The sequence below is a fragment of the Crocuta crocuta genome, unplaced genomic scaffold (genome assembly GCF_008692635.1).
Source record: "Crocuta crocuta isolate KB4526 unplaced genomic scaffold, BGI_CrCroc_1.0 scaffold139, whole genome shotgun sequence".
In the NCBI taxonomy this organism is placed as follows: Eukaryota; Metazoa; Chordata; class Mammalia; order Carnivora; family Hyaenidae; genus Crocuta; species Crocuta crocuta.
The window spans coordinates 2,248,875-2,276,142 of record NW_027533258.1 but is presented as its reverse complement, the minus strand read 5'-3'; the positions used below and the strand labels follow the sequence as shown (position 1 = coordinate 2,276,142).

The window sequence follows — 27,268 nt, the reverse complement described above, 5'->3', positions numbered from 1 at the left end:
CGCTGGGACTCCCACGAAACATGGATTCTGACCACAGAAGTCACGTCCCTGCTCCCGCCGCATGGCCTCCTGTCTGGGGGCAGCAGGTGTCCCATAACAGAGATCCCTGAGGCCCAGGCGCCCTGAAGGAATGTTCCTGGCCACCCTCTCGGAAGAGGAAGCCAAACTAGCCAAAGGAGAGGAGAACCAGAAAAGGCATCGGAGGAGAGATGTCATAAATACTGACGATGAGCTTATAACGAAGGCGTTGTGGCTTTTACCCGCCGCCCTGCCTTTTTTGGGTCCTACACTGATAATTACAAGGGCAATAAAATGTCTTCTCTTCCCCTTTGTCCACGAGGGACAGAAAGAGGGAAGGCATAGCCATCACCCAGCTCGCGCAGGTGCACAAGCCAGCGGGGCGGCTGGGATTCTGCGCGAAGACCAGGTCTGCGCGTGCGCATGGGGAGCAGGGCGCGCGGGGCGTGTGCGGCGTGGGTTGTGGTGCACACCTGCGGCTTGTGTCCATCCTCACTCCTCTCCTTCGGTGGGGGCTCTGCTCCTCGCCCCCTCCCTCGGTGCGGCTCGCACATCCCAAGGCCTGATCCAGGACAGGGTCAATTCGGTGGTAGTTATGAGCCTCCCACAGTCTGGGAGGGCGGGAGGGGTGAGCTGTGTGCCCAGGGGGGGTCACCCTGGTTGTCTGCCAAAAGGGTGGGCAGAGGCAGGGCTGGGGTCCCTCCCCAGGTATCCCGGACCCTGGCTCCAGGCCGCTGCTCCCCCCACCGTACCACTCCCAGGGCAGGGCTCTGGACGCTCTCCACCCGGCGGAATCCAGCCTCTGCTGCCTGCTTCTCTGAGTCTCCATCGTTTCATCTGTGAAATGGGAGTCATCACGGGCACCTCACGCCGAGGGGTAGGGTGCCCAGCGCTTCAGCGCAGCCCCCCCGCCCGGGGCCATGCTGCCCTCACCCCCCAGGCCCTGCGCGCCCCCACACCGCCCCAACCTTTTCCGCAGACACAAGATACCTCCAGGCACCAGCCTGGGGGACTCCCAGGTGCCCACGGTTTTCTAGTGGCAGAACCCAGGAACGCTGGGCTTGTCTGATAGGCTGCCGCTGTGGCCCCTCCTCCTGCCCCTTACTCATTAGCCAGGCTACAAACTGCCATGGGCTTGGCCGGGGGAGGCTGGCTGCAGGGGCACTTGGGCATGCAGGGTGGCCGGCAGCCTGGTCTTGGAATGGACAGCATTCGGGACACGGTCCCCCCAGACAGAGGGGGCTGTTGCCCTGCCCTCCGCAAGCTGGTCCCCGTCGGCTTTGGGGCCGAGGCGTGGATGCTCTTTGTCCTTTCTGGACCCCTGGTAAGTAGATGATGTGGGGGAGGGGGGCAGTAAGGCTGGGGCCAGCCGCTGTCCAGGTGTGAAGGGGCCGAGCCAGGAGCCGCTCACACCCGTCCCCAGAAACTGCCCACATCGACCATGTCCAGGCTGCACTAAGGGGCCACCGCCCAGAGCAGATGACTGCAGGACAGCTGTCCCTGGACAGTGCCTGGTGTGGCAGGGAGCCCTGACCTCGCTCAGCAGCCCCACTCAAGGAGGGGCACCCCACAAAAGTTTCAAATAAAATGCGAGGCACCTGGGTGGCTCAGTCGGTTACGCGTCCGACTTCGGCTCAGGTCATGATCTCACAGTTCGTGGATTCAAGTCCCGCATCAGGATCTGTGCTGACAGCTCAGAGCCTGGAGTCTGCTTCAGAATCTGTGTCCCCTCCCTCTCTCTGACCCTCCCCCGCTCACACTCTGTCTCTCTCTCGAAAGTAATAAACATTTAAAAAAATATTTAAAAACAGAAGAAAGAAAGTTGTCTAATCCCACAACCAGAACGCAGCCATTGCTAAGATGCTATTCCACACTTCCATTTCTGCGTGTCTGTGGCCTGACCAAATGATGATAACATCAGTAGAGCGTTGGATGCTTGAATTAAGCTCTCTGTGCTCCAGGCTCTGTGTGTTGCTGGGCGCTTCTGGTGCATTCCTGAACTTTTCGGCAGGGAACCCGGTGCCCGGAGGTTAACCCCAGAGGTTAACACAGCTGCTGACATGGAGACGGGAGCACGACTAGGGTCACCTGACTCCCAGCCCTGAAGTCTGGCTCAGACCACAATGCCTGCTTCCTTGGTGTGGGGGACTGGCCCGGCGGCCGTGTGTGTGTGTGTGTGTGTGTGTGTGTGTGTGTGTGTGTGTGTTTGCAGGATCTCTGGTGTGAGGCCCCGCAGGATGTGGAGAAGCCTCCGTGTGGGGCTGGGCTGTGCAGCGCCCTTGACCCTGGCCGCTGTTCTCTAGTTCCTGTTTCAGTTGCTGACCTTCATGATCCACGTTGTGAGCTCGGTGTTTTGCGGGCACCTGGGCAAGCTGGAGCTGGCGTCAGTGACCCTCTCGGTGGCGGTGAGTATAGCTTCCCCCTCCATTCCGCCGTCAGACGGCAAGAGGGCTGACAGCTGCATTCAGAGCTGGGACCTGGGGGCCTCACCCTGTGGCACAGAGTGTGTGCGGCCTGGCAGGGGAGGGGGGCTGCACATCAGAGCTGCTGTTGGGCAGCCCCCCCCAGATGGAGGATCCCCTCCTGGGGTCCCCTCCCTGGGCCCTGACAAGCCCTGTGTTTTCTCCTGTGTGTGGCTCCAGTTTGTCAATGTCTGTGGAATTTCCATAGGAGTGGGCTTGTCCTCGGCATGTGACACCTTGATGTCCCAGGTAGGTGTGCCTCTTGGAGCCGGGCAATGGGTGCCCATCAAACAGGCTGGGGGTAGGGGGTGGCTGGTCCCGGCCTGCCTGCAAGGATTGCGTGCGATCAGGGAATTAGACCGTTTGTGTTTAGAGAGTCTGAGCACACGGGCTAGAGAGTCACAGAAGGGATGGGGCAGAGGCAGTTCCCTGATCTCATGTGTCAGATGCTGAGGGCGCACAGATGGGACCCTCCTGTCCCCTGCCCGGAGCCCAATGGGGGCTCAGCTTTCCTGGGGGGACCTGGACTCACGGTGGGCCTGGGGACCTGGGCTTCATCCCGGCTGCCTCTCATCAGCATGGAGACTTGACAGATGCTCTCAGAGCTTCCCATGCTCCAGCTGTGACATGGGGGGGATAACACCTTCCTACTTGGGCGCTTTTGAAAACTGGGGACAATGGGTAGACAGAGGCGGGCACAGCGCCGGGCATGGAGCTCATGCTCGGGAAATCACCGCCACTATGACTCTGCAAGCAGGCTGAGCCCCTACAGAGGAAGCCCCCCAACCACACTGGAACCGAGGGGTGCCACATGCCCGCTACGGGGTGCCTGTCGTGTCCCGGGCCCGTCCCCACAGCACCGACACTGGCTAGGAGGTTGATGCCCCCGCTGGGCTCACCCAGGGGACAGACGGGAGCTACTGAAGGTGTGACCCAGGGATGGCATGTTTTGCAGAGCTTTGGGAGCCCCAACAAGAAGCACGTGGGTGTCATCCTGCAGAGGGGCACCCTGGTGCTGCTCCTCTGCTGCTTCCCCTGCTGGGCGCTCTTCATCAACACCGAGAACATTCTGCTGCTCTTCAAGCAGGACCCAGCCGTGTCCAGGTACTGCTTGCCTTCTGCTGGGAAGCCGGGGAGCCCCCCCTCAAAGAAGCCCATGCCCTAGGCCCTCATGCTTCTCTGGGTCACAAGCCGTCACAAGGGCAGCTCCTACAAGGGAGAGTTCCAGGGTCTGGTTTTTGGACTCTCCTGCGCGGCATGCGATTCCAGCTGTGACCAGCAGGGGGAAGACACAGGGCCAGTTCTAATTCAGAAGGAAAGGAGGGCAGAGGAATGATGGAATTTGCATTTTTTCTCAGCCGGTAGTTGGGGCTTCTCAGATGCTTTTGGAGACTTGAAGTGTGCACTACCCCATCTTCCAAAAAAGAGAAAGAAGACTGAGCCAATTTCAGATGAATCCACGCCGTTTATTATTAATTTTAGAAATGTTCCCTGTGGAAATAGCTTGTTCATTTTACAGGATGTGCCCGTCATTGGCTTTTTTTTTTTTTAAGTTTTTTTCTATTTATTTTGAGAGAGAGAGGGTGCAGGAGGAGCAGAGAGAAAGAATCCCAAGCAGGCTCCACATTGTCAGCAAGGAGCCCCACATGGGGCTTGAACTCACAAACCATGAGATCACGACCTGAGTAGGAATCAAGAGTCGGATGCTTAGCCAACTGAGCCACTCAGGCACCCCCTTCATTCATTTATTTCTTGATAAGATATAGTCTTCTCCCCCTCGTATACACAGCACATTGCTCCGAATTTAAGTTCCTAGTCATTCCTGACACCTTCTTAGTAGGTAATTAGCGGCATCCCCTGACCTCTGGGGTTTCACTTGTCTTGGCCGAGAATCTTCAGGGTCTGGCAAAGCCTCTTTTCAAACCTGGGGTGCCCAGGGTGTTCCTCGGGCAGCTGTCCAGTCCCCAGCCCTGGAGGGCACAGCCTGGTCAGCTCTGGAGCTTCTGTTTCTTTTGCAGGTTAACCCAAGAGTACGTGCTCATTTTCATCCCAGCACTTCCGGTAAGTGTCACCGTCTGCTGAGCTGGGAGGTGGGTGGACTTCCACACCCCTAAATGCTGGCTTTTTCTTTGCCGCGCCATGTGCTGGGCAAGCCCGTGAGCCTGCAACGACTTCCCGCTATGCCACTGAGGCTGGCTGAAGGGACAGCAGAATTCCAGTCCCGTTCCGTGTATGCAGACTGCACTTTAAGATGTAACATGGCACGTTTTTAGATGGGAAAACCATTGCGAGAAATTGTGGGACAAAAAATTAAAATCGCCTCTAATCCTGCCACCCAGAGAGAATATAGGGTCCTATCCCTTCCCAGGGTTACTTCTGCTCATGGGAGCGTGGGCTCAAAGACACATACACGTGTACGGTTTGAAAGAGGGTCAGTGTGTGTATATTGCATTATAACCTGCTCTTCCCGTTTCTAATAGCAGTCTCTTGATATGATTAAATCGCCTCCCGCAATATCCATTTCAGAGGCTATGCACTAGCCTATAGTGTCATGATTTAGTAACCAATCCTAATTTGTTACGTATTCAGGTTGTTTCCAATATTCACTATTAGAAAGAAGATTGTGATAAACATTCTAGAAAAATCTTTGTATCTGTAATGATTTCCTTCAGGTGCATTATGGGAACTGGTATTGTTTTGTCAATGGCTTTTGATACCAATTTGTACCAATTTTACCCTCGCTAGCAACACTCTTGTCAGCGTCCTATTAAAAATTTTTTCCCAGGGCCCTTGGGTGGCTCAGTCGGTTGAACGTCTGACTTCGGCTCAGGTCATGATCTCACATTCGTGAATTCGAGCCCCACGTCGGGCTCTGTGCTGACAGCTCAGAACCTGGAGCCTGCTTCAGATTCTGTGTCTCCCTCTCTCTCTCTGCCCCTCCTCTGCTCACTCTGTTTCTCTCTCTCTCAAAAAGAAATAAACATTGAAAGAATTAAAAAAAAAATTTCCCAATTGGAAACAGCTTTCACATGTATGTTATTGCTAACGAACATTTTTTTCTTGTATTTTTTCATCATTTTGTTTTTCTTCTGGGAACTGTCCAGACTCTAAGCAGGTTAATCTTTGCCTAATTATTATAACTTGTTAACTAGTATCTTAGCCCTTTGCCTGTTAGTTTTTTAAAAGTTTGTCACTTGCCTTCTAATTTTTGATACTTTTGACTTAAAGAATTTTTTTAAGTTTATTTATTTATTTTGAGAGAGACAGAGCAAGTGGGTGAGGGGCAGAGACAGAATCCCAAACACGTGCCACACGGTCAGCTCAGAGCCCCATGTGAGGTTCGAACCCACGAACTGTGAGATCATGCCCTGAGTGGAAATCAGGAGTCTGATGTTTATCAGACTGAGTCCCCCAGGCGTTCCTTACCTAAAGAATTTCTAATGTATACAGAACAGATCCACAAATCCTGTTCTTTATGAAGTCTTTGATGAGCTTAATAACACTTTAACCCATTGCAAGATTATATAAACATTTTGCCTGTATTTCTTTGAGCCCCCTGGTGGCTTTTATTTGCACACTTCAAACTCTAATCCACCTAACACACTTTAACTAAGACTAATTATTGCCTATTCTCCTCTTTGTCTATCAATTTGTTAAATACCAGCTAAGCAGTGCATCTAGTCAGGTCAGTTTCTGAGATTCCTCACCTGACCCCGTGGTCTGCATGTCTCCACTGCTATTCTATTTGGTTTGTTGACACTTAGTGACACGTTACTAGCTGGCAGTGTTGTGTCTTCACAACGACAGCTCCCCTTTGCCCTCCATGACACTACGGGGTGAAGTTCTTGAGGGCGGATCTGGGAAGTGTGAATGTGGGGTGCTTTANCCCCCCCCCCCCCCCCCCGCCTGTCTGAGAGGCCACTGCCGTGACCCCTCTGGGGGCTGGTCAGGCCCAGATTTCTGCTGCCTTATGGAACCCACCTGCACAGGCCAGTCTGTCTCCTCCAAGTGTTTGCGAGAACCCATACTTCAGGGGCGCCTGGGTGGCTTAGTCGGTTAAGCGTCCGACTTTCGCTTGGGTCATGATCTCGCGGTTCGTGGGTTCGAGCCCCGCATCGGGCTCTGTGCTGACAGCCAGCTCAGAGCCTGGAGCCTATTTCAGAGTCTGTGTCTCCCTCTCTCTCTGACCCTCCCCTGCTCACACTGTCTCTCTCTCTCTCTCTCCTAGAAATAAATAAAAATATTAAAAAAAAAAAATAGAACCCATACTTCAGCCCTTCAGACCAAGGTGATGGTATCCTGCCAAACAGAGCCACCAGGGCTGCAAGAGCCTCCTATAGAGTTACCACTGTGTCAGTTCCTTTATCAAACAAAGCAAGTCCCTCCCTTAAAATGCTGCGTAAAACTTACCAATAAAATAATAATAAAAATGACAAACGGGATTTACAGAATGCTTACCTAACACTTGGGATGCTTACAGGTGGCATGTACTGTTTTGTAAGCATTTTGTGATATTAACTTTACATATATATGTATATATAGCATACACGCACATGATCATCCCCGTTATAGATGAGGCACAGAGAGCTTAAGTAACTGGCCTAAGATTGCACAGCTCATAAGAAGCAGAACCGGCCCTTGAACCCAGGCGGTCTGCTCCAGCTCCATGCTCTTCTCCTCTATATGGAGGAGAAGCAGAGGGCAAAGGGAAGGGGTGTGGTAGGAAGGCACAGGCCCCGGGCCAGGCTTTGGCAGAGGACAGAAAAGGCTGGGGCAGCGTCCTGACACACACACACACACACACTGACGAGCAGGCCCTCTCTGTCCTCTGCACACAGGAAAGGGCCTGCTGCCTTGTGGGGGCTTGAACCCGCACAGCAGGACCCACGGGTGGCCACACTGCCAGTCCGCATCTCCCCACCCCTACCCAGCCTGAAGCCTCTCCCTCCAGATTCTCCTTTCCAGCAGCCAGAGCCTGGCTCAAGGGCGGTCGCAACCCGTGGGTTCAGACTCTGGTGGGTCCTTCTCTGCAAGCCTTGTCAGAGCCAACACTGCTTGCCTGTCTTCCCTGCGACAGAGCCCTGAGGGGGCCTCTCCCCTGTAGGCGGGGCCAGCGTGCCCCTGAGATGCTAAATGGGGCTTCTGCCCACCCATGGGGTCCCAGACATATTTTGGCAAAATAATGACCCCACGCTCAGGTCCCCCCAGAAATCTCTGCTGATGTTCATCATGTGTGTTTTGGTTTTGATTGTTTGGGGTTTTTTGTTTTTGTTTTTTTTGGTAGTTGTTGTTTATTTGTGTGTGTCTGCTTTTTTGTTTTTTATTTTACACAGGCGGTTTTTCTTTACGGCCTGCTGGCAAAATATTTGCAAAATCAGGTACAGGCTCCTGGCCAGAGGGGCGACCCCTGCCCCAGCACACTGCCCTATTCCAGCGGGAAGGGGTTCCTGGGGCTCTTCCCCTTTGGGCACCACCCTGTGAACCTACTGACCAAGGCCCAGTAAGAAGCCATATGTCCCCGGCCCCTTGGCAATCCCTAGACGTACCCGGGCTTGCCCAACCCCCCGGCCCCGCTCCACCGCCCCAGCAAGGCCGGTGTTGGTTTATTTCAGGGAATCGTCTGGCCCCAAGTCCTCAGTGGCATTGTGGGCAACTGCATCAATGGCTTGGGCAACTACATCCTGGTTTCTGTGCTGAGCCTGGGGGTCAGGTGAGCACCGGGACCAGTGGGCTGCAGGGGCCCACCAGGCACCCCTACCCCCCACCCCCGACTGGGGCAGGTCAGTCTCCATCCCTGCCTCACAAAAAGGGCGAGGCTGCCCCCGCTGTCCAGAAGTGGGGTGTCATGAGGAATTCGGGAGCCCTGCTGGTCCCTCAGGTTCAGAGGGACACACCACCAAGGAGACAGGGAGAGGAGCTGCCCCAGCCCTGGGGGGAGAGGCCGAGCGGGGGCCCTCAGGGACAGGGCAGTAAGGCTCCTGGGTGTGGCTGATCTCAGGATGAGGTGCTGGCTGCGTCAAGCCTGGGCCCCTTCCCCTCCATGCGGGCTTCAGCAGCGGAGCCGCCGCCCCCAGGGCCAGAGTCGGACCGTGGCCTCGGCACAGCTCTCTCTCCTCCCCTAGGGGCTCTGCTTACGCCAGCACTGTCTCCCACATCCTGCAGGCCGTCTTCCTCTTCCTCTACATTGTGCTGAAGAAGCTGCACCGGGAGACGTGGGCAGGTGCATGGGGCCGCCCTGCCCTTGGGGGGCTGAGCAGGCCAGCAGCAGGCAGGACCCCCGCCCGGGCATGGGGGTCTTCATCCAGCAGGGGGACGGAAGGCCCGGTCGGAGCCCCGTTGGAAGGGCCTTGGCTTGGGCTTGCCTCCACTTCCCTTTAGGGCCTCCCATCCCTTCGCTCTACCCCTCAGCACCCCTACCCCCAAAGGTCCCAGGTCCCCCCATCCAATGCGACACGGCGCAGAGCCCTGCTGGGGACAGCCCCAGGGAGCTTTCTGGCCTGCTCCCTGGTCTCAGGTAAAACCCTAGGTATTAGCAGTGGGCCGAGTGCCCGACATTTGTGATCCCAGTTACTCCACGCCGCCTTATAATCTCCATTTTATTTACGTGGAGGAGGTGGAGTGAGGGTAAACCATTTGTTCATAACGCCAGAGGCGGTGCACGCTGGGGCTGGACTAGAACCCACGCCCGTGTACTCCCGGGTCAGGGTCTGAGCTTTTCTGCCTCCCGACAGCTAACTCTGTAGACGGTGGGGTCTGCTTACGGGCATTTCCAGACCAGCCCTCCGGAAGGGGCCTCATTCACAGGGCAGGGAGTCCTGCGTGGCCACTCTGCTCTCCATGTCTGCACAGCCCTATCTGCCCCGAGAATCCTTTGACCTTGACTTCATGCCATCCTCCCAGCAACCCCTCTGGGGCGTCAGGGCAAAGAACTCAGATTTTCAGATGAGGGAATGGAGCCCAGAAGGGGCAGGGTAGTTGCCCAAGATCCTGTGGTGTCATGGGTGGAGCGGGGGGCGGGGGCCTTCCCCCACGCCTGAGGCTCCCATCCCAACCCACCCGTGGTGCGTGGTGCACGGTGAGCAAAACACAGACGGCCTGGTGTGCTGGGCGGAGCCCGGGAGTGGGCGGGGCCGGGAGTGGGCGGAGCCAAGGGCTGGCCGGTGCTCCCACAGGGAAGGGGTGCGCGCGTGCGCAGTGGGCTCCCTGCGCCCCCTCGAATAGGGCTTCTGTTCCTAGGCTGGTCCGGCCAGTGCCTGCAGGACTGGGGCTCCTTCTTCTCTCTGGCTGTTCCCAGCATGCTCATGATATGCATTGAGTGGTGGGCCTACGAGATCGGGGGCTTCCTCATGGGTACGTAGAGGACCAGGCCTGGGGAACCCTGTGGGGAACCCTGGGGGCAGCCCGGATGCCCCCTCCCCGGATGGGTGGTTTGACAGCTTCGGCCAGGTCGGGGCTTTGCTCTCTCCGGGCTGTGCGCTCCCAGAAGGCAGGCCTGGCCTTTTCATGTTAGGAGCCCAGCACGGGCCTGGACCTGAGCGGGTGCCCCGGGGCAGGTGTTCGAGTCAGTGAGGGACGCGAGGGACTAAACCCACTTGGGTGTGAGCGTGCAGGGGCCAGGCAGGCATGCGGCTCTCACTCGACACGCCTGTACTCACCAGAGCACCCAGTGCAGAGTCCACGCAGCCTGAGACTCAGAAAGCCCGGCGCTGAGAGAGCTTACTGTCCAACCCTTGCCCCCCATTTACAGATAGGTAAACCGAGCCCGGAGAACAAGAGACTGTCTAGAGTCACGGTGGCAGGGCTGGGACCCAAACTTGGGTCTCCTGATCTTGGTCCAGGTCTCTTTTCTCTCACTCACCATATGCCATGTTACACCAAGGAGTTCAACTCCAAAGTCAAAGCATACAGGGAACAAACAGCCTGCGAGAAATTCCACCACAGCTGGGTGGGATTTTCCTGCGAGGCTGAAGGCCGAGCAGGAACATTTTCTGTTGCAAATCTGCCCCCTAGGAACTCATTTGTCCCTCGGCCTCCAAAGCAGAGGGGAGTCCTGTCCCACATCTGTGAGCTCACAGTGTGTCTCCCCCACAGGCCTGCTCAGCATGGTGGACCTCTCCGGCCAGGCCATCATCTACGAATTGGCCACCATCATCTACATGGTGAGTGTCTTACAGGGGTACCTTCGCCTCACCCTAACGGCCTGGGGTGTCACAGAAGAGGGGCAGAGGTCCCCCTAAAGGCCAGTTCTCTTTCCTGAAGGACCACCCTGGACCTCCTGTGACCATTAGGTCTGGGCCCTGCCAGACACACACAGGTGGCACCAGCTGCTCCACCGAGAGTGATACTGAACTCACATGATGTTAGAACTTTTACATTAACGAGTGCCATTTAAAAACGGGGAGACTTCACATCTTAATCTGAATTTTTGCATTTTCTTGGAAAGCGGGACATTCCATTCAGCAGCGGGCCCACATTCCTGCACACCCCAGCCAGCGGGAGCTGGGTGCCAGCGTCCCTGGGTGGGTGGGGGGACACTGCTGTGTCCCCAGAACTCCCTCCTCTTCTTACAGAGACATGAGTTGTCCCATGTCACTAAGTATGCCTCTGCCAGCCTCCTGGGCACACACACTCTGGGCCTAAGGAAATGATTCACAAAGTCTACACTTACAGCACTAATGGACAAGGTGCTTAGTTTTACAGAGGGTTCCCCAGAATTTGGTGTTTCTTTTTTTTTTTTTAAGTTTTTTTTTTATTTATTTCTAGGAGAGAGAGAGAGAGAGACAGCGTGAGCAGGGGAGGGTCAGAGAGAGAGGGAGTCACAGACTGAAACAGGCTCCAGGTTCTGAGCTGGCAGTCAGCACAGAGCCCGACGCGGGGCCCGAACCCACGAACCGCGAGATCGTGACCTAAGCGAAAGTCGGACGCTTAACCGACTAAGCCACCCAGGCGCCCCAGAATTTGGTGTTTCTAACAGGGAGCTACTCTGGCACCCTTAAGACCACATTCACCTCTTAAAAATGCACTTACGAGGTTTTGGCAACACGGCCTGCGATGCTTGATGGGGCGGGTGGGGGCAGACTGACGGGCACACTGAGGGCATCACCACCCCATCTCCCAGCCTCTGCGGCCAATACCCTCTCTCTTCATGCTGCCTTCCTGGGATCCATCCTGTCTTCCTGCTCCCCTCCGTGTGGCCCTGGGATGGCGGGTTGGAGGGCTGCTCCCCCCAGCCCAGGCCTCTTCCTGGCTCTGGACCCAGCCCTTTCCAGGAGCAAGAGGTTGAGTCTCCTGACAGCCCCTTCCGTCTGATCCCAGATTCCCCTGGGGCTCAGCAACGCCGTCTGTGTCCGCGTGGGGATGGCCCTGGGAGCTGCAGACACGGTGCAAACTAAGCGGTCAGCCAAGTCAGGCATGCTTTGCACAGGTGGGTGGAATCCTCTGGGGCGGGGGCGGGGCTTGGGAAGTTGGAGCCAGCGGGCAGGGGACAAATCTGCAACACCTGGCCTGGAGGAGGCCCTGCTGAGGTGACGCCACCCTCCTGCCCCTTGAGCTGCGAACTCTCTCTTGTCCTGCATGCCTTGCCTGCTGCTGTTCGTGGGTTTTCCCGGGGACAGGTCACCCATGTCCACCGCTCACCTTCGTGTGGCCCTTCCTCCCCAGGCTTCTCCCTCCCGCCGTCCAGGGTCCTTCTGCAAATTTGCCCTCCCAGGATGTCAGGACCTGCCTGCCCCGTCCCAGCCTCCGGGACAAACCAACCTTGTGTCTTCCTCCCAGGCTCTGCTTTCGGAGGCTGACAGATTCCGATCGGCTCCTCTGGGGAAAGCAGCGGTTCTCAGGCTTTAGACTATTAGAATCAGCTGGAAAGATTAGAATCAGCCTGGCGCGCCTCCCCCCGTGGAGTTTCTGATTCAGTAGGTCTGAGATGGGGGTCTGAGAATCTCCATCTCTTGTTTTTTGTTTTTTTTCAACGTTTATTTATTCTTGAGAGAGAGACAGTGATTAGGGGAGGGGCAGAGAGAAGGGGAGACACAGAGTCCAAAGCCGGCTCCAGGCTCTGAGCTGTCAGCATGGAGCCTGACGCGGGGCTCGAAATCACAGGCAGTGAGATCATGACCTGAGCCGCAGTCGGACGCTTAACCAACTGAGCCACCCAGGCGCCCCTGAGTTAGCGGTGCTGCTGCTGGTCCCGGAACCCCACTTTGAGAACCACAGGAGGAAAGGCATTCATACGCTGTCCGGCCCTGCACTGACCTAAGCTGGGCCCCTCCACGGGTTGGGGGCAAATGCTCTTCCTTTTGTCTCTTTCAGGCGGCATCTCGCTGGTTGTGGGCATCCTGTTGAGCATCCTGAAAAATAAACTGGGGCATATTTTTACTAATGATGAGTAGGTAATCAGTTTTCTTCACTGCCTTCTGGGAAATGTCAGAGTGGCTTCCAGCTGGTCCTCAGAGATTTGTCCCCTGGCCAGCTGGGTGCTAGGTCCAGAGGAAGCAGGACCAGCCTGGACTTTGCTGTCACCGGGAGGAAGCGAGCGTCAAAGCTCCTCCCCTGCCGCCCCGACCACGGCCTCTATCACTTGCTGGTCTATAGACCGGATGCGGGGTGCAGGGCAATACAAAATTGTGGGGGCTCTTCTGGATCTTAAGAAGACCCAAAGGGGCGCCTGGGTGGNACTACCTCTATTACAGTCGTTTTTAGGAGGAGGCAGAACAGGGAGGATGTGGGGCTCAAGAACACAGTCACGTCTTAACGCTCCAGTGAATGTTCTTTTTCCGGTTTCTCCTGCAGAGAGGTCATTGCCCTGGTGAACAAGGTCTTGCCGATTTACATCGTCTTTCAGCTCTTCGAGGCCATGTGTGTGAGTACATGAACGTGAAGCCTGACTCCCCTGTGCCAGTCTGTGCTCATGGGCCCTCCCTGAGGCCCCATCAGGCTGCCAGGATTAACTCATTAAACTATGTGAAGTAGGGATGGGGCACGTGGGTGGCTCAGTTGGTTAAAGTCCGACTTCAGCTCAGGTCATGATCTCACGGTTCATGAGTTCAAGCCCCATGTCGGGCTCTGTGCTACATCTCGGAGCCTGGATCCTGCTTCAGATTCTGTGTCTCCCTCTCTCTCTGCCCCTCCCCTGCTCACGCTCTGTCTCTGTCTCCCTCTAGGATAAACGTTAAATAAAAATTTAAAAACACGTAAAGGGCTAACTCTACATAAAGGGCCCAATGTATCTGCTTGGATTAATTCTATTATTATTCAAAACAATGACTCCCCTTCTCTTCTGCAATTTCCAACAAGCCAAAACATGCAAACGGATTAGCAAAGAAACCAGAAAAATTACACCAGCATAAACTCACAAATCTTTTTCTTTCCCCGTACCTCCTGGCTAGCGGAGGCCACAGGCTCTGTGCCATGCCCCCTACTGGTCAGAAGCTCAACAGCAACCCAGAACACAGAGGGACCGGAGTTTTCTGTTCCTTTGACCACTACAGGATGGGTCCCATTTAGTGCAGATGTGGATGATGTGAATTCTAAAGAGCATGACATAGAAACAAGAAAACAGTGAAGTCTCATTTTTTAAAAAATACTTTATTATTTTGAGAGAGCACGCATGGACACGAGTAGGAGAAGGGCAGAGAGAGAGAGAGAGAGAGAGAGAGGGAGAGTCCCAAGCAGGCTCTGCATTGTCAGTGCGAAGCCCGATGTGGGGCTCAAACTCAAGAACCTCAAGATCATGACCTGAGCTGAAATTAAGACACTAAACCAACTGACCCACCCAGACGCCCCTGAAGTCTCATTTTATTTTTATTTTTTTAATTTTTAAGTTATGTTATTTTGAGAGAGAGAGAGAGACAGAGTACAAGTGGGGGAAGGGCNTCATTTTTTAAAAAATACTTTATTATTTTGAGAGAGCACGCATGGACACGAGTAGGAGAAGGGCAGAGAGAGAGAGAGAGAGAGAGAGAGAGGGAGAGTCCCAAGCAGGCTCTGCATTGTCAGTGCGAAGCCCGATGTGGGGCTCAAACTCAAGAACCTCAAGATCATGACCTGAGCTGAAATTAAGACACTAAACCAACTGACCCACCCAGACGCATGAAGTCTCATTTTTATTTTTTTAATTTTTAAGTTATGTTATTTTGAGAGAGAGAGAGACAGAGTACAAGTTGGGGAAGGGCAGAGAGAGAGGGAGATACAGAATCCAAAGCAGGCTCCAGGCTCTGAGCTGTCAGCACAGATGCGGGGCTCAAACCCACAAGCCGTGAGATCATGACCTGAGCCGAAGTCGGACACTCAACCGACTGAGCCACCCAGGCGCCCCTCAAGTCTCATTTTAGAAGCCAAATCTGAGCCCTGTTTCTTCCACCTTACATGTTGAGTTCATCAGGACCGCGTCCCTTGCACAAAATCCAATAGCTTGGCCTAGGAGTGTGTGCTTAACGAACACCACAGACCCCCTGCCTTCTAGATGGTTCCTTGCCTGGGGCAAAATCACCTGCTCCATAATTATTATCAACTCTTATGGGGGAAAAAATGTAACCCATTGAGCAAAATTGTATGTATGGAGGATTCTTCTAAAAGATAGCGTGCTCTAATTCCCTACATATTCTAGAATCTGCCAGGCATTCAGAAAGCTGTTATTTGGAGCACCTGCTCTTAGCCTCCAGCACAGGAGCCTCCTCTGGGCTGTGCGTTGTGATTCTATCCAAAGCTTTTATCACAGAACATTAAAAGAAACCATCATATGGAATCCGTTACTGCTTTTGGCATAGGATGTTGTTAAGGGCACTATTCGTATATGTGTATTTGCCACAGCTGAGAAATTCTTGCAGTTAAGGGCTGGGAGTGGGACTTCCTCATGGAATTAAGCTTGCCTTTCCTCGGTGGGCAACCCTTCCGTGTTCCCCAAGAAACTCGAGCAAATGTATTTATTCCTGGGATAAACTCCTCCTGGTCACAGTACAGATCTTGTTTATCTGTCCCTGAATTTGGTTTGCCAACATTCTGTTAAAGATTTTATGTCTATAATCACGAAGGATATTTGCCTGTTGGTTTTTATCTTTTCCTGGGGATATCTGAGTCTGGCTTTCGTATCAGGGTAACACTAGCCTCACAGAATGATTCTGAAAGTGCCCTCTCAGACTTTCTGAGTTTGTGAAGGATTGGTATTTTTTTTATTAAAATATTTTTAATGTTTATTTAATTTTGAGAAAGAGAGAGAAAGGACAAGTTGGGGAGGGGCAGAGAGAGAGAGACACAGAATCCAAAGCAGGCTCCAGGCTCTGAGCTGTCAGCACAGAGCCCGAGGCGGGGCTCGGACTCATGAACTGCGAAGATCATGACCTGAGCCAAAGTAGGTTGTTAAACCAACTGAGCCACCCAGGCGCCCCTCCTCTTTAAACATTGGATAGAATTCACCAGTGAAGCCATCTGGGCCTGGGCTTTTGTCAGAAGATTTTAAAATCAGTTCACTTTATTTATTTGTTATAGATCACTTTCTATTTCTTGTTGAGTTACTTTCAGTAATCTGTGTCTTTCAAGTAACTTATTTACTTCAGCTAAATCCATCTAATTCTTTGGCACCAAGTTGCTCGCAGTATTTCCTTATGATCCTTTCCTTTATGGTCGGTAGTAATGTCCCTTCTTTCACCCCTGATTTCGGTAATTTGCGTCTTCGCCTTCTTATTTTCTTGGTCTTGCCTTACCAAGGTCAAGTCCTTGGCAAATATTTTTTGTGAAGTCAGACGCTCAACTGACTGAGCCACCCGGGCGCCCCTCCTGTTGTTTATTCTTTGTGTTAACTTCCAAATTCCCATTTTCCTTTCTTGGCCACGTCTCTAACTGAATTCTCTGGTGTGGTTTCGCACAGCCCCATCCCAATGTCGCGTGTGACCTTTCCCTGAGGCCTCTTGTTTTATTTAGGAATTTGCCTGGACTCTCTGTGAATCCTGCCTCCTCTAAAGCCTGGAGCTGCTTTCCCTACTCGGTTTTGTTTCGTGTGTTTTGTTTCCCTTATGTTTATTTTTAGGCTTAGCCTGCTAGGGGTCACACCCCTTTGCACAGCTCAGTGTTCAGGCAGTTACTGGTCGGAGGTTGTGTTCAAACACCGGATAGCCGGGAAGGCTTCCATCCTCTGCCGAAGGATCTGAATGTGCATGTGGGCTCTTTGCCAGGCTGCCCGGCTCTTACTTCCTTCTGGGTTCTCCTGTGTCTCTTCTGTCCACGCGCCCAGGCTCCACTGTCTACGACGCATGGGAGGCTCGGGCCTGCTCTGGTCCCCGCTGCGCGTACGCACAGCCTCCGGTCAGCGTGGATTTTATGGAGAACGTATCCCACTCCCCCTCCCCACAACCGGCTCGTTTCGCCTCCCCGTTAAATCCCTGGCTAGTGCGCCCGTCCACTGCTTCTTCCAGCAGGGCCCACAGCCTTCTGCTCAACCAGCCTCATGGGGCCCTGGCCCTTCCTGTGTTTGCCTCTGAAATTGTCGCTGTGACTCAGAATGCTGTAAAGGGCTCCTCAACCTTGGCCTGGTGACACTTCAGGATGGATAATCCTTTGTCGTAAGGGGCCGCCCATGCGCTATAGGGGGTTTAATAGCGTCCATGGCTTCACGCCACTCGATGTAGGTAGTGCCCCTGCATTGTGACAACCCAAGACGTCCCCAGACACTGCCAGATGTCCCCTGGAGGGCGAAAATCACCCCGGGGTTGAGATATACTTGTTCAGAGCTCTTCAATCATAACTTGGGAGAAGTCTTTTTCTAACCAAAAAATACCTTCTATGTCACAATATATAATAATGGGAAACAAACACACCACATTTCAGAGTTCAGGAGGCACACATCTCCTGTCCCGAATGTGTTACCTCTTTGCTCGAAAGCGTGAAAGCAAACCACGAGATACTCCACGTCCTTCATCTTTTCTAAAAAAAGTTTATTTTTTATTATTTTATAAAATGTTTATTTTTGAGAGAAACAGAATGCAAGTGGCTTAGGGGCAGTGAGAGAGGGACACACAGAATCTGAAGCAGGCTTCAGGCTCTGAGCCTGACGTGGGGCTCGAACTCACGAACTGTGAGATCATGACCTGAGCTGAAGTCGGACCTTAACCAACTGAGCTACCCAGGCGCCCCAAAAAGTTTATTTATTTTGAGAGAGAGAGAGAGCAGGGAAGGGGCAGAGAGGGAGAGTCCCAAGCAGGCTCTGTGCTGTCAGCGTGGAGCCCGATGTGGGGCTCGAACCCACAAACCACAAGATCATGACTTGAGCCAAAACTAAGAGCCAGATGCTCAACTGACTGAGCCACTCAGGCGCCCCACTCCACATCCTTTATCTTAACAAAATGAAAATAACCAAATAGCTATTTGTCAGTGGCACTGAGCAAGCATGAGCTGTGCCCATCGCTCTTTCCTTCATCGGCTCTGAGATCAGGTGGGGACGAAGAGACTAGAAAAGTGAAGCAGGTAGTGCCTTCTCCAGAGTTGTTCTGGTCTGAGCAATACGGGGGCCCAAAGTAATCACAAGGGTTCTCACAGGTGAGAGAGGGAGGCAGACAGACAGACAGAGGAGGAGACACCATGACAGCAGCAGAGGGTGGACTGATGCCACCACTGACTGGGGGGCGGGGAATGCAGGGCGGCCTCCAGAGGCCAAGAAAGGCAAAGACATAGATTCTCCGCAGGGGCCTCCAGAAGGAACCCGCCCCGACTAGAGGGCGGTGAGACCCATTTCGGGGACTCGTGACCTCCAGGACCAGAAGACAGTACACGTGCCTTGTGCTAAGCCACGGATCTGCAGTGATTTGCCACAGCAGCAGTGCGAAGGCAACACAACGCGACCCTGTGTGACGTGTCCAGCCTCCAGGGCCAGCTGGTGGTCGGCTTCCCATTTGACTTTGACTTTCTAGAGAGGCAGGCCTAGTGTGCAGGTGAAGACGGGGCCTCCGGAGTTGTGTTCAAGATGCAGCTGCTCTTGTGCACCCTGGGCAAGTGACCTGCCCAGACTTGGTGTCCCCACGGAAGGGAACCAGAGCAACTGCCTTGGGCTGAGAGTGAAAGCAGGCCATGCGACATGGCAAGAGGGCCTGCTGCCGGCTCCGCGCCGTCGGCTCACACCCGCCTCTCACCCCTCCCTGCCTCCCCTCGCAGTGCGTCTATGGCGGAGTTCTGAGAGGAGCCGGCAAGCAGGCCTTCGGAGCCGTCCTGAACACGGTCATGTATTATGTCATCGGCCTCCCGCTGGGCATCGTGCTGACCTTTGTGGTCAGAATGAGAATCATGGGTACGTGCTGCGAGGGGGAGTGGGTGGAGGCCTGGGGGGGCACTCTGTCTCCAGCTGTCACTCGTCTCCCACAGGCCTCTGGCTGGGCATGCTGGCCTGCAGCCTCCTGGGAGCGGCCGCCTTTACTGTCTACACCGCCCGGCTGGACTGGAAGCTAGCTGCAGAGGAGGTGAGCGAGCGGTGGCCACTGGCCTGGCCAAACGTGCAGAAATGCCGAGAGCGCGTTGGGCCCCAGCAGCAGTGATCTGTGGGCTGAGCGGGGAGGGTGGGGGTCACGGAGGGGCCCCCTCTGCCTCAACATCTCCTGGCATCATAACTGGACCCCAGACGGTGCCGGTACACTCTTTAATTTCAAGGAGAGGCGCACACGCCAAAAACCTTCCTCGGCCAGCCCAAGCTGCCGGAAACCAAAGCAAAGAGCTCAAACTAGTCTGAACCTGGACGAGCCCCCAGGTGTGTGTGCCCTGACTTTGGAAGGGGGGACACCATCACCCTGTTTAACATCCTCTTGGCCGAACATTTTTTTTTCAATGTTTATTTTTGAGACAGACAGAGCACAAGCGGGGGAAGGGCAGAGAGAGAAGAGTCACAGAATCTGAAAGGCTCCAGGCTACGAGCTGATATCACAGAGCCCGTCACAGGGCTCAAACCCACGAACCGGGAGATCATGACCTGAGCCAAAGTCAGAAGCTTAATTGACTGAGCCACCCAGGCGCCCCTTGGCCGAACTTTTTAAACAGGCCAGGTCAGCGTCTGCTTCTCAGACAGCTCAGTCTGAAGGCAGAGACCGGGGGGGGGGGGGTACTCTCAAAGACCCCGAATCTGCTCTTTTAGGCCCAGAAACACGCAGGGCTGCTGCCGCAGAGCACTGACGGCATGGTGGCCACGGTGACCACAGTCCCCCGACCCGGGCCTGTAGAAGCCGTCACATCTTCAGGTAAGGTCTCAGTGCTTCTGGGCAGGCACCAATGCCGGTGGCAAACTGTTCCCGGCTGCCCTGCGTGCCCTGGGCAAGTGCAAGTCCAAGTCCAAGTCCAAGCTGCCAGAGCTCCTCTTGGCACGAACACGGAGTCCTAAGTGCCAGGAAGAGGACACTGCCACATGACTCAACTTGGCCCGCGTGAGGCACCTCGCATCCTTAGCCTTGTGAGGCAGCGAGCTGTAGCCCCGTTCTTGGATGAGGAAGCCGGGCTAAGGGCTTAGGTCTCTTCCCCTGCGATGGTCCCACAACTGGAAGAGGGGACACGATCCCAGCACGGGCCCGTCGGGCTGGAGAGTGCGTTCTCACCACCGAAGCCCAGCCCGGCCCACAAGGCCACATCCCGGCCTACAGCAGCTGGGCCCGGGCAGGTCGGCCCTGCTGGCCCGGGTGGTGGGGACACCCCCCACCCCCGCCGTCCTCTCTGCACCCCAGCAGACAGGCGGGCACCTCCGCTGTCAATCCAGTGTCTCTGTGCTGCGGCGATGGCCTCGGCCCGGGGCACAGGCGCCCTCCTGTCCCGGGCTGGTGAGGAGCGCCAGGCGTGCGTCTTCACAGCCCAGAGCCCTGGCTTCTCTGGGTCACCTCATCTCCCCCTGGGCTCTGCCCTCACCAGCGCCGTAGCGAGCCAGCTGACGAAAGCTCCGGGTAGCGTGTCACGAGACACCACGGTGAGGTCCGACCCCTACGCGTTTAGGATGTGCTCTGAAGGGACGTGTGGGACTTACCCTCGGTCACGTGTCGTCGCGGGGCTCAGACAGGAACGCGCCTCACGCGAGCTCACCGGCAGCTTTACCCCTGCATCAGGCTCACGTGTGTCAGCGGTTTTCCCACATCACGTCACACAGCACGACAGAGGCAGCCGGGCTTCCTGGTTCCGAGGCCGCGGCTCTCTCCAGGCCCCGCACCGCTGACCTTGCTCTCGTTTGCCTCCACAGTGGCCACGGGCGGCTCTCCCGGCATCACCCTGACGACGTACTCGAGGCCTGAGGGCCACCAAGAGCTCTTCAGGACTCCGGAGGTGGCCCAGGCCCTTTCGGCTCCGGCCAGCAGACTGTCAGCCAGACAGCTGGCCATGCGCCGCGGGGCGGCTCTGGGGGTGGCGTCAGCCACGCTGACGGCGGGGCTGGTCATCCGGGTCCTGGCCTCCAGACACTAGGGAGCAGCCCGGAGACGGGAAGGCCATCAGGAGTGGCCGCGCCCCCGGGCCTCCGCACCGGTCCCCCGACAGCGCCCTGGGGACCCAGTGTGGGTGGACATACACTTTGGACCGCACCTCAAAACCGAGACCTGCAGCCTGTGCCTCGCGTGACCGGACGGTTCTGTCAAACTGGCCTTCTCTTCTCTGCTCTTTAAGAGGACGTCAGCAGACCGGAGAGGGCCGGTCCCGGGGCTGCCCTTCCTGGTCAGTGATGTGAGTGATGAAATCGGGAGATTTCAAATCGAAACACTATCAGAAAAACCAGTCACCCAATTAAAAATTACGTATTTCCAGGCGAGTCTGCTGCCCCGCACGGGCGGCCCACTTCGCCGCGCCCCCCACGGGCCCCTGCAGACCTGGGTGCTGGGAAACCCCGCAGGGCCAGGTGCTGTCCGGCTGTCCACAGAGCCCGTGTTCCATCAGCCCTGTGCCGACCACAGGCCTTGAGAAAGGCTTGTTCATACAGCAGCGACACGATAGACCCACCACCCGCACAGCCACGCGGCCTCGGGACGAAATGCAACACCGACCCAAGTTCTAGGCTGCTTTTCTTTGACGCCTGGGACGGCCAGACCCCACGCCGAATCAGGCCGCACGCAGTCATCCGAAGCGGAGGCAGTGTGGCCTCCGCTGCCACAGTCCCTTGGGCCATCAGTGGCTCTACGCACATTCACAAACAAAATGATCAAAGCCAATTTAAAAAAAAAAAAGGACACACAGAATGTAATCCCTGTTTGAAGAGTCAACATGAATTCATGTCATGTTCAGAACCTGGCGACAGTCCGGGCCTCTTGCTCCCAGGGATGCAGAGGCGGATACAAATTTGTCCGTGACACAAATACCTTAGTGTGCTTCTGACGACCGAATGGAATGACTGAGAACAGGGCACAGAGAAGCAGTGTCGCTTCCTCAAACGTGTTCTAAGGTTAAAACCTTATCGAGAGAAAAGGGTGCCACAGTCAACGAAGTTTGGGAAACGACCCACACTCAACGGCACATGGATTCTACGGGCCTCGGATCTTTGAGATGCTGGTGTGCTTTACGAATCCTGCCACCCAGGATGGGTGTGGGATCAATTTCTGCGTAAACCCTTATGGGATTCGTGTTCCGGGAGCACCTCACAGAAACCCTTGTTTTAGATCGGCAAATGGGGATAGAAGGGCAGAGCTGGAAAAACCCTATTTAACTATATGGCTACTTTAAAAAAATAAAAACCCACAAGTGACAGAAAGCAGAGCCTTAGAAAATCTTCTCTGTCGGGGCGCCTGGGTGGCTTAGTCGGTTAAGCGTCCAGCTTTCGCTTAGGTCATGATCTCGCGGTTCATGGGTCCGAGCCCCGCGTCGGGNAAAAAAAAAAAAAAAGAAAATCTTCTCGGTTACGAGTTTCAGTGAAAAGGCAGGACTTAAGGAAAACTGATCAATACCACCCCTAAACAGATAAAGGCAAAAAACGGATTTATAGTTGGGGCAACATTTATGGCCAAAGAACGGTCTCTAACAGGACAGAAGAGGTTCCCTACTAGGAATGTTATTAAAATTCATGCCAGTTTTATCAAATATCATGTATTTATTTTGAAACAGAGCATACTAATAGACAAGCCAGTAGTTTAGCTTAACTAGAAATCGCAGTGCACAATTTAATATGCTAAATGACATCTCTGTGTTGAAATTTTGGCTACCGTATTTCGTCACCGATTATCCTGACACCTTAAACCAGTCTAGCGATTAAGTGTTGACACCACAGCCAGTGATGAAGGCAGTGAACTTCAGACGGCCACCCTGGAACAAACTCATTCAACAAAGCTGACTCTGTAAAGTGAATTACGTTCTCTCGTCGTGTGGGGGCGGGGAGGGTGGAGGTGCTGTAGCCGCTGCCCGGCAGGGAGGCCGCGTTCCACAGGGCTCCTTCCCACCTTGGCCGAAGTCCCTCAGGTCTCAGCCCTCGGCCACGCTCAGGAGACCCCTTCCTGTGTCCTCCGTCCCCCTCTTCCGGCAGGGCGCCGGGGCTTACAGAGTCCTTCTCCAGACGGTCCCCCCTCGGCCCCCCTGGGGCTCTCAAGCTCCACACTCCTGGATATCCAAGGCCTCTTGTCCGTGACAGGAAATGGCTTTCCACGTTAAGTCCTGAAGGCTGAATTTATTCAGAAAGGGGTCTCTCTGAAGTTTAAAAAAGTGAAATTTATTTGCATCGTGCTACGGAAGTAAAAAACCTAAAGATCCGTCCTTGAAGATCCACTGACTTGAAACTTTAAGATCCTGAGAGAGAGTAAGTGTTGTTACAAGACATTTTATCACAGCATGAAAGAAGTGCCCGTTAGGTTTTTATAAGATGCGGAATTCTACAGCTCCTGCCCAGTAAGAATGACGGGTGATACTCACATGGAAATTGGCAACTGTCTTCCCCGGAAGGCCTGGGATTTACGGGATGTTTTCTGTGGCATTAGTTACACAAGGCATTTGCAGACAGTCACAAATGACTGTCACAAGCCAAACACAAGGGGGGGTGGAGAGTGGACGGGGAAAGGAAGAGGGTCACTGGTCAGAGAGCACGTCTGACAGGAGGGCTGGCTCCTGAAGGTCAAGTCCTCAAGTCCCCGGGATGAGGCACAGGGACTTCCCCTCTCCCCAAACACACAGATCTAGTGCCTCAAACCTCAAGCCGAGCTGGGAAGGTCCGCCCTCCCCACTGCGGGCTGCAGAGGGCTGTGGATAACCCCGTGCAGGGAGGAGCCCCTTGGAAAAGCTTCACAGAGTGACGGCGAAAGGCAGCACAGGTGGGGGTGGGGTGTCCTGTGTCCCATGAGCTGAAGAAGTCACTCGACAGGTCTGGAGACCCCTGTTTACATCCCCAGGGAGTCGGCCTGGCATGTCCTCCACCCACTGGACCAGAACTCTACGAGTTGGGGAACACAAGGCAAAATAGGTTCTCTGAGCGGGCCCCCACGGTGGGGGAAGACGGGGGGTCAGCTGAAACGGCAAGTTTTATTAATGGTGAGTCGCAAGGACTGTTAGGTTTGATTAGGATGCATTTGCATATTTCCTTACTATTTCTGGAGAATTTTATTTTTTTTAAATGTTTTTATTTATTTCTAAGAGAGAGAGAGACAGCGTGAGCAGGGGAGGGGCAGAGAGAGAGGGAGTCACAGACTGAAACAGGCTCCAGGCTCTGAGCTGGCAGTCAGCACAGAGCCCGACGCGGTGCTCAAACCCACGAACCGGGAGATCATGACCCAAGCGAGAGTCGGACGCTCAACCGACTAAGCCACCCAGGCGCCCCACTATTTCTGGAGAATTTTAAAACAATTGGTTCGTTAATTATTTAAGAGAGAGATAATTCAGTACAGGAAACTAGGAGGTTGAACAGGCTCTTTCTTCAGTAGTATCCGGCCTAGAGAGAGGAGAAAGGGAGCCAGGTTACTCTGCTGGCCTAACACCCCCACCCAGCCGACCCTGGAACATGAACTGGGATTCCCCCAAATGGCTGGTGTTTTCAGAGATGCTAAATGCGCTGTATACAAGCGGCCCCTGTGGCCCTCAGAAGGGAAGTGTGGTCCGGGCTGAGGATAAGAGGCTAGGCCTTCCCGGCAAAGTGACAATGACAAGGCAGATGGCGACGGAGGTGGCATTGTCTGGTCTCCGTGAGACGACAGCAGGAGTGGAAAATACTCCTTCACTGGCCTCCTGTCGTGCGCGGGAGCTGAAGTCTCTACGTGAAGTCTGAAAACTGATGGACAGTTTTGTTTCTAAAGTGCAAAGAAGTCCTGAATCGAATCCATATCTACTGAGCCTGAAGGACTTCGGGTAGCCGTCTCAGAGTTCACATCTTTTTTCATTTTCAAGGGCCTAACGATATCAATTTTTCAACATTTGAAAGCCCACACCTCCCGCAAGGCTCTGAGTAGCTTATGTTAAGCTTTACTGGAACTTTACTTTGTGTAGATGTGTAGACACACACACAAGCACACACACGCACACACACTCGTATGTATCTTTTAAATGTTTTTGGAATACTCCTCTCCACTCTGAGATTCTTTGTTCCCTTGAGATTAAAAATCATGACTTTCAATTTCCCATTTAAAAATGTCCCGAGGGGCGCCTCGGTGGCTTAGTCGGTTAAGCGTCCGACTTTCGCTTAGGTCATGATCTCGCGGTTCGTGGGTTCGAGCCCCGCATTGGGCTCTGTGCTGACTGCCAGCTCAGAGCCTGGAGCCTGTTTCAGAGTCTGTGACTCCCTCTCTCTCTGACCCTCCCCTGCTCACGCTGTCTTTCTGTCTCCTAGAAATAAATAAAACATTTAAAATAAATAAATAAATAAAAATGTCCCGAGCCCATCCTCACTGTGGTGAAGTGAGTTAATGAAATCACATCCAAGCATCTAACAGATTTACGGAGCGCGGAAAAGCCGTTTTCAGAAGAAAATGATTTCAGTTGCACTAAATAAGGACTCCTCCAATAAAAGCACAATCTGGGCTTAGAATCACTTAAGAGGTGATTTGAGAAAACGAGGACAGAAGCTCAGAGAGAAGCGCTGAGAAGCAGCAAAGAGGAAAAGAAAGCCAAATCTTGAGCGGTCGGGCGCCGAAGCCGAAGCGGTGCGGCCCCGAACACATCAGCTCACGGGGACAGGGACGGAGGGGCGGCCTGGGAGTCCGCTGCCCGCTGCCCTCGTTCCAGGCGGGCCCAGAAAGGGCCTTCCTCAGAGTCAGAAATCTGCTGATCTCAGAACTACAGCCGCATTTTCTTGTTCCCCGAGCCGTGTGATTACACGCTCCCGCTGCTCTAGACCTTAGCAGAGGGAGGCCTGTCTGCGAACCCTGTCTGCGAACACCTGGCCTGCGCCCGCCTGTCTGGCCCAACGCGCCGCGGCGGTGGGAGCCCTCCGGGGTTACATGGGGGGCACAGTCGGCCTGGCCCTCCAAGTTTCCATGGCGCTAAGAACTTCGATCCCCCAGCAAGAAGACGCGTATCAGGCTGGGGGCTGTCGTCCTGGACAGGAGAAGACAGGCAGATAATGTCGAGAGAGCCAAGTACACCCAGGCCTCAGGAAGATGCAGACGGAGGAGCAGAGCTTCCCAGCCGCACACAACGTTTGATTCGCTCAGTCTGCCACCATGAATTCTGAAGTCAAACTTCTTGTTAAAACACCGAAGCAACTTGGAACAAAACGTGACTCCGAGAGTTTAGGAGCTAGGCCTCAAATCGTAAAACAGGGAGTTTGCTGTGTACGTGTGCGTCTTACAGATCTGAGTCGGTCAGCTGGCTCGTCTTCTGGGAGAGCGGAGTGGATGGGGAGGAGGGTGGAGGGGCGCACGTGACTCTTTCTAGAAAGGACACACACTCTATCTAGACCCAGCAGAGCTCTGGTACCTCCACATGGTTTTTAAGATCCCCACAAACAACCCCTCTCTTTCAACAGCAGGGCTGAGTCAAGTTTTAACGCTCTGAGGCTCTGGGCCGAGCTCCACAATGTCCGGACACAGACAAGGTGAAACGTCTTCTCAAAGACCCCTAAGCCTCTCGCTGTAGACAAACCGCTCCAAGAAAGCATACCCCAACCTGGCCCACCTTACGGAGAGAGAGAAAACAAGGGGTTCCTACCTCGCCCTTAACAGACGGGGCTGGGGTCCTGAGATCTGGGGTTCGTCACTGCTAGCTGGGCGGCAGAAAAATCAACAAGGCCTTTCTCCTCAGCGCGGCTTGGTTTCTCTGAGAAAACCCAAATGATTTCAAATGCAACCGGTCTTTCCGGATCCACCAAAGCTGCGACACTTCCGTGAGACAAGCCAACCCCCCTTTTGGACCGTGAAACAAAAACACAGACGTGAACGCAGCTGTCTTCTACTAAGTGCTCGAATCTCGCCTCTTCCGAGGCCGCAGACCACGCGAGCTGCCGCTATTTCCAACGCATCTGGTCAGCCGGCTGGCCGAGGGCTCCAGGGGGGCGGTCACCCTGCCCTGCTCCACCTTCATTTCCGAAACCCCGGCTCTGTTCCCTCAGCCCAAGGACAGGTGGCCGGCCTGGGGACGCCAGCTCTCAGGAGGGCCGGTCGGTGAGCCTGCATCTATGATCACTGATCACCAAAGACAGAATGTACATGGCAGTCAACTCGGGAGGAAACACACTCGCACCTCGCTTGCCACACCTGTCCAGTCCACCACTGCTACTGCCCAACACACAATTCTCTCCTTTGTCCCCCCGGCCTCTAGCCCCAGGCACACTCGAGAACACGACTGACAGTGACGTATGGGTGGCAGAAGGATCAGAGGGCTGGGCAGCTCAGAATGCGGCCAGCAAGTTCTTCGGGGCCTTAAACTTTTTTTTTTTTTTTTTTTCTCTC

At 54.5% G+C, this 27,268-nt stretch overlaps 2 protein-coding genes across 4 annotated transcripts in view; one reads left to right on the top strand and one right to left on the bottom strand.

Moving 5' to 3' along the window:
- Positions 1-1,216: 1,216 nt before the first annotated feature.
- SLC47A2 (solute carrier family 47 member 2) lies at positions 1,217-20,888 on the top strand. The gene is made up of 17 exons (XM_077746637.1): positions 1,217-1,342; positions 2,322-2,423; positions 2,661-2,729; positions 3,436-3,584; positions 4,499-4,541; positions 7,814-7,858; positions 8,093-8,190; positions 8,603-8,700; positions 9,717-9,830; positions 10,572-10,639; positions 11,796-11,904; positions 12,789-12,864; positions 13,269-13,338; positions 18,618-18,750; positions 18,825-18,919; positions 19,585-19,687; positions 20,668-20,888. The coding sequence occupies exons 1-17, from the start codon at positions 1,220-1,222 to the stop codon at positions 20,886-20,888; spliced, it is 1,716 nt and encodes a 571-aa protein (XP_077602763.1). The 5' UTR covers positions 1,217-1,219.
- Positions 20,889-22,477: 1,589 nt separating this feature from the next.
- ALDH3A2 (aldehyde dehydrogenase 3 family member A2) overlaps positions 22,478-27,268 on the bottom strand; it is a 21,642-nt gene continuing 16,851 nt past the window's right edge. Inside the window, exon 10 of one of the 3 annotated variants that reach the window (XM_077746542.1) lies at positions 22,478-23,087. In XM_077746542.1, coding sequence (XP_077602668.1) covers positions 22,986-23,087 — 102 coding nt within the window. In that variant the 3' untranslated portion in view covers positions 22,478-22,985. Of the gene's footprint in view, positions 24,319-25,211; positions 26,637-27,268 lie in introns of those variants that run through there. The other 2 variants (XM_077746544.1, XM_077746543.1) reach the window with 2 other exon arrangements.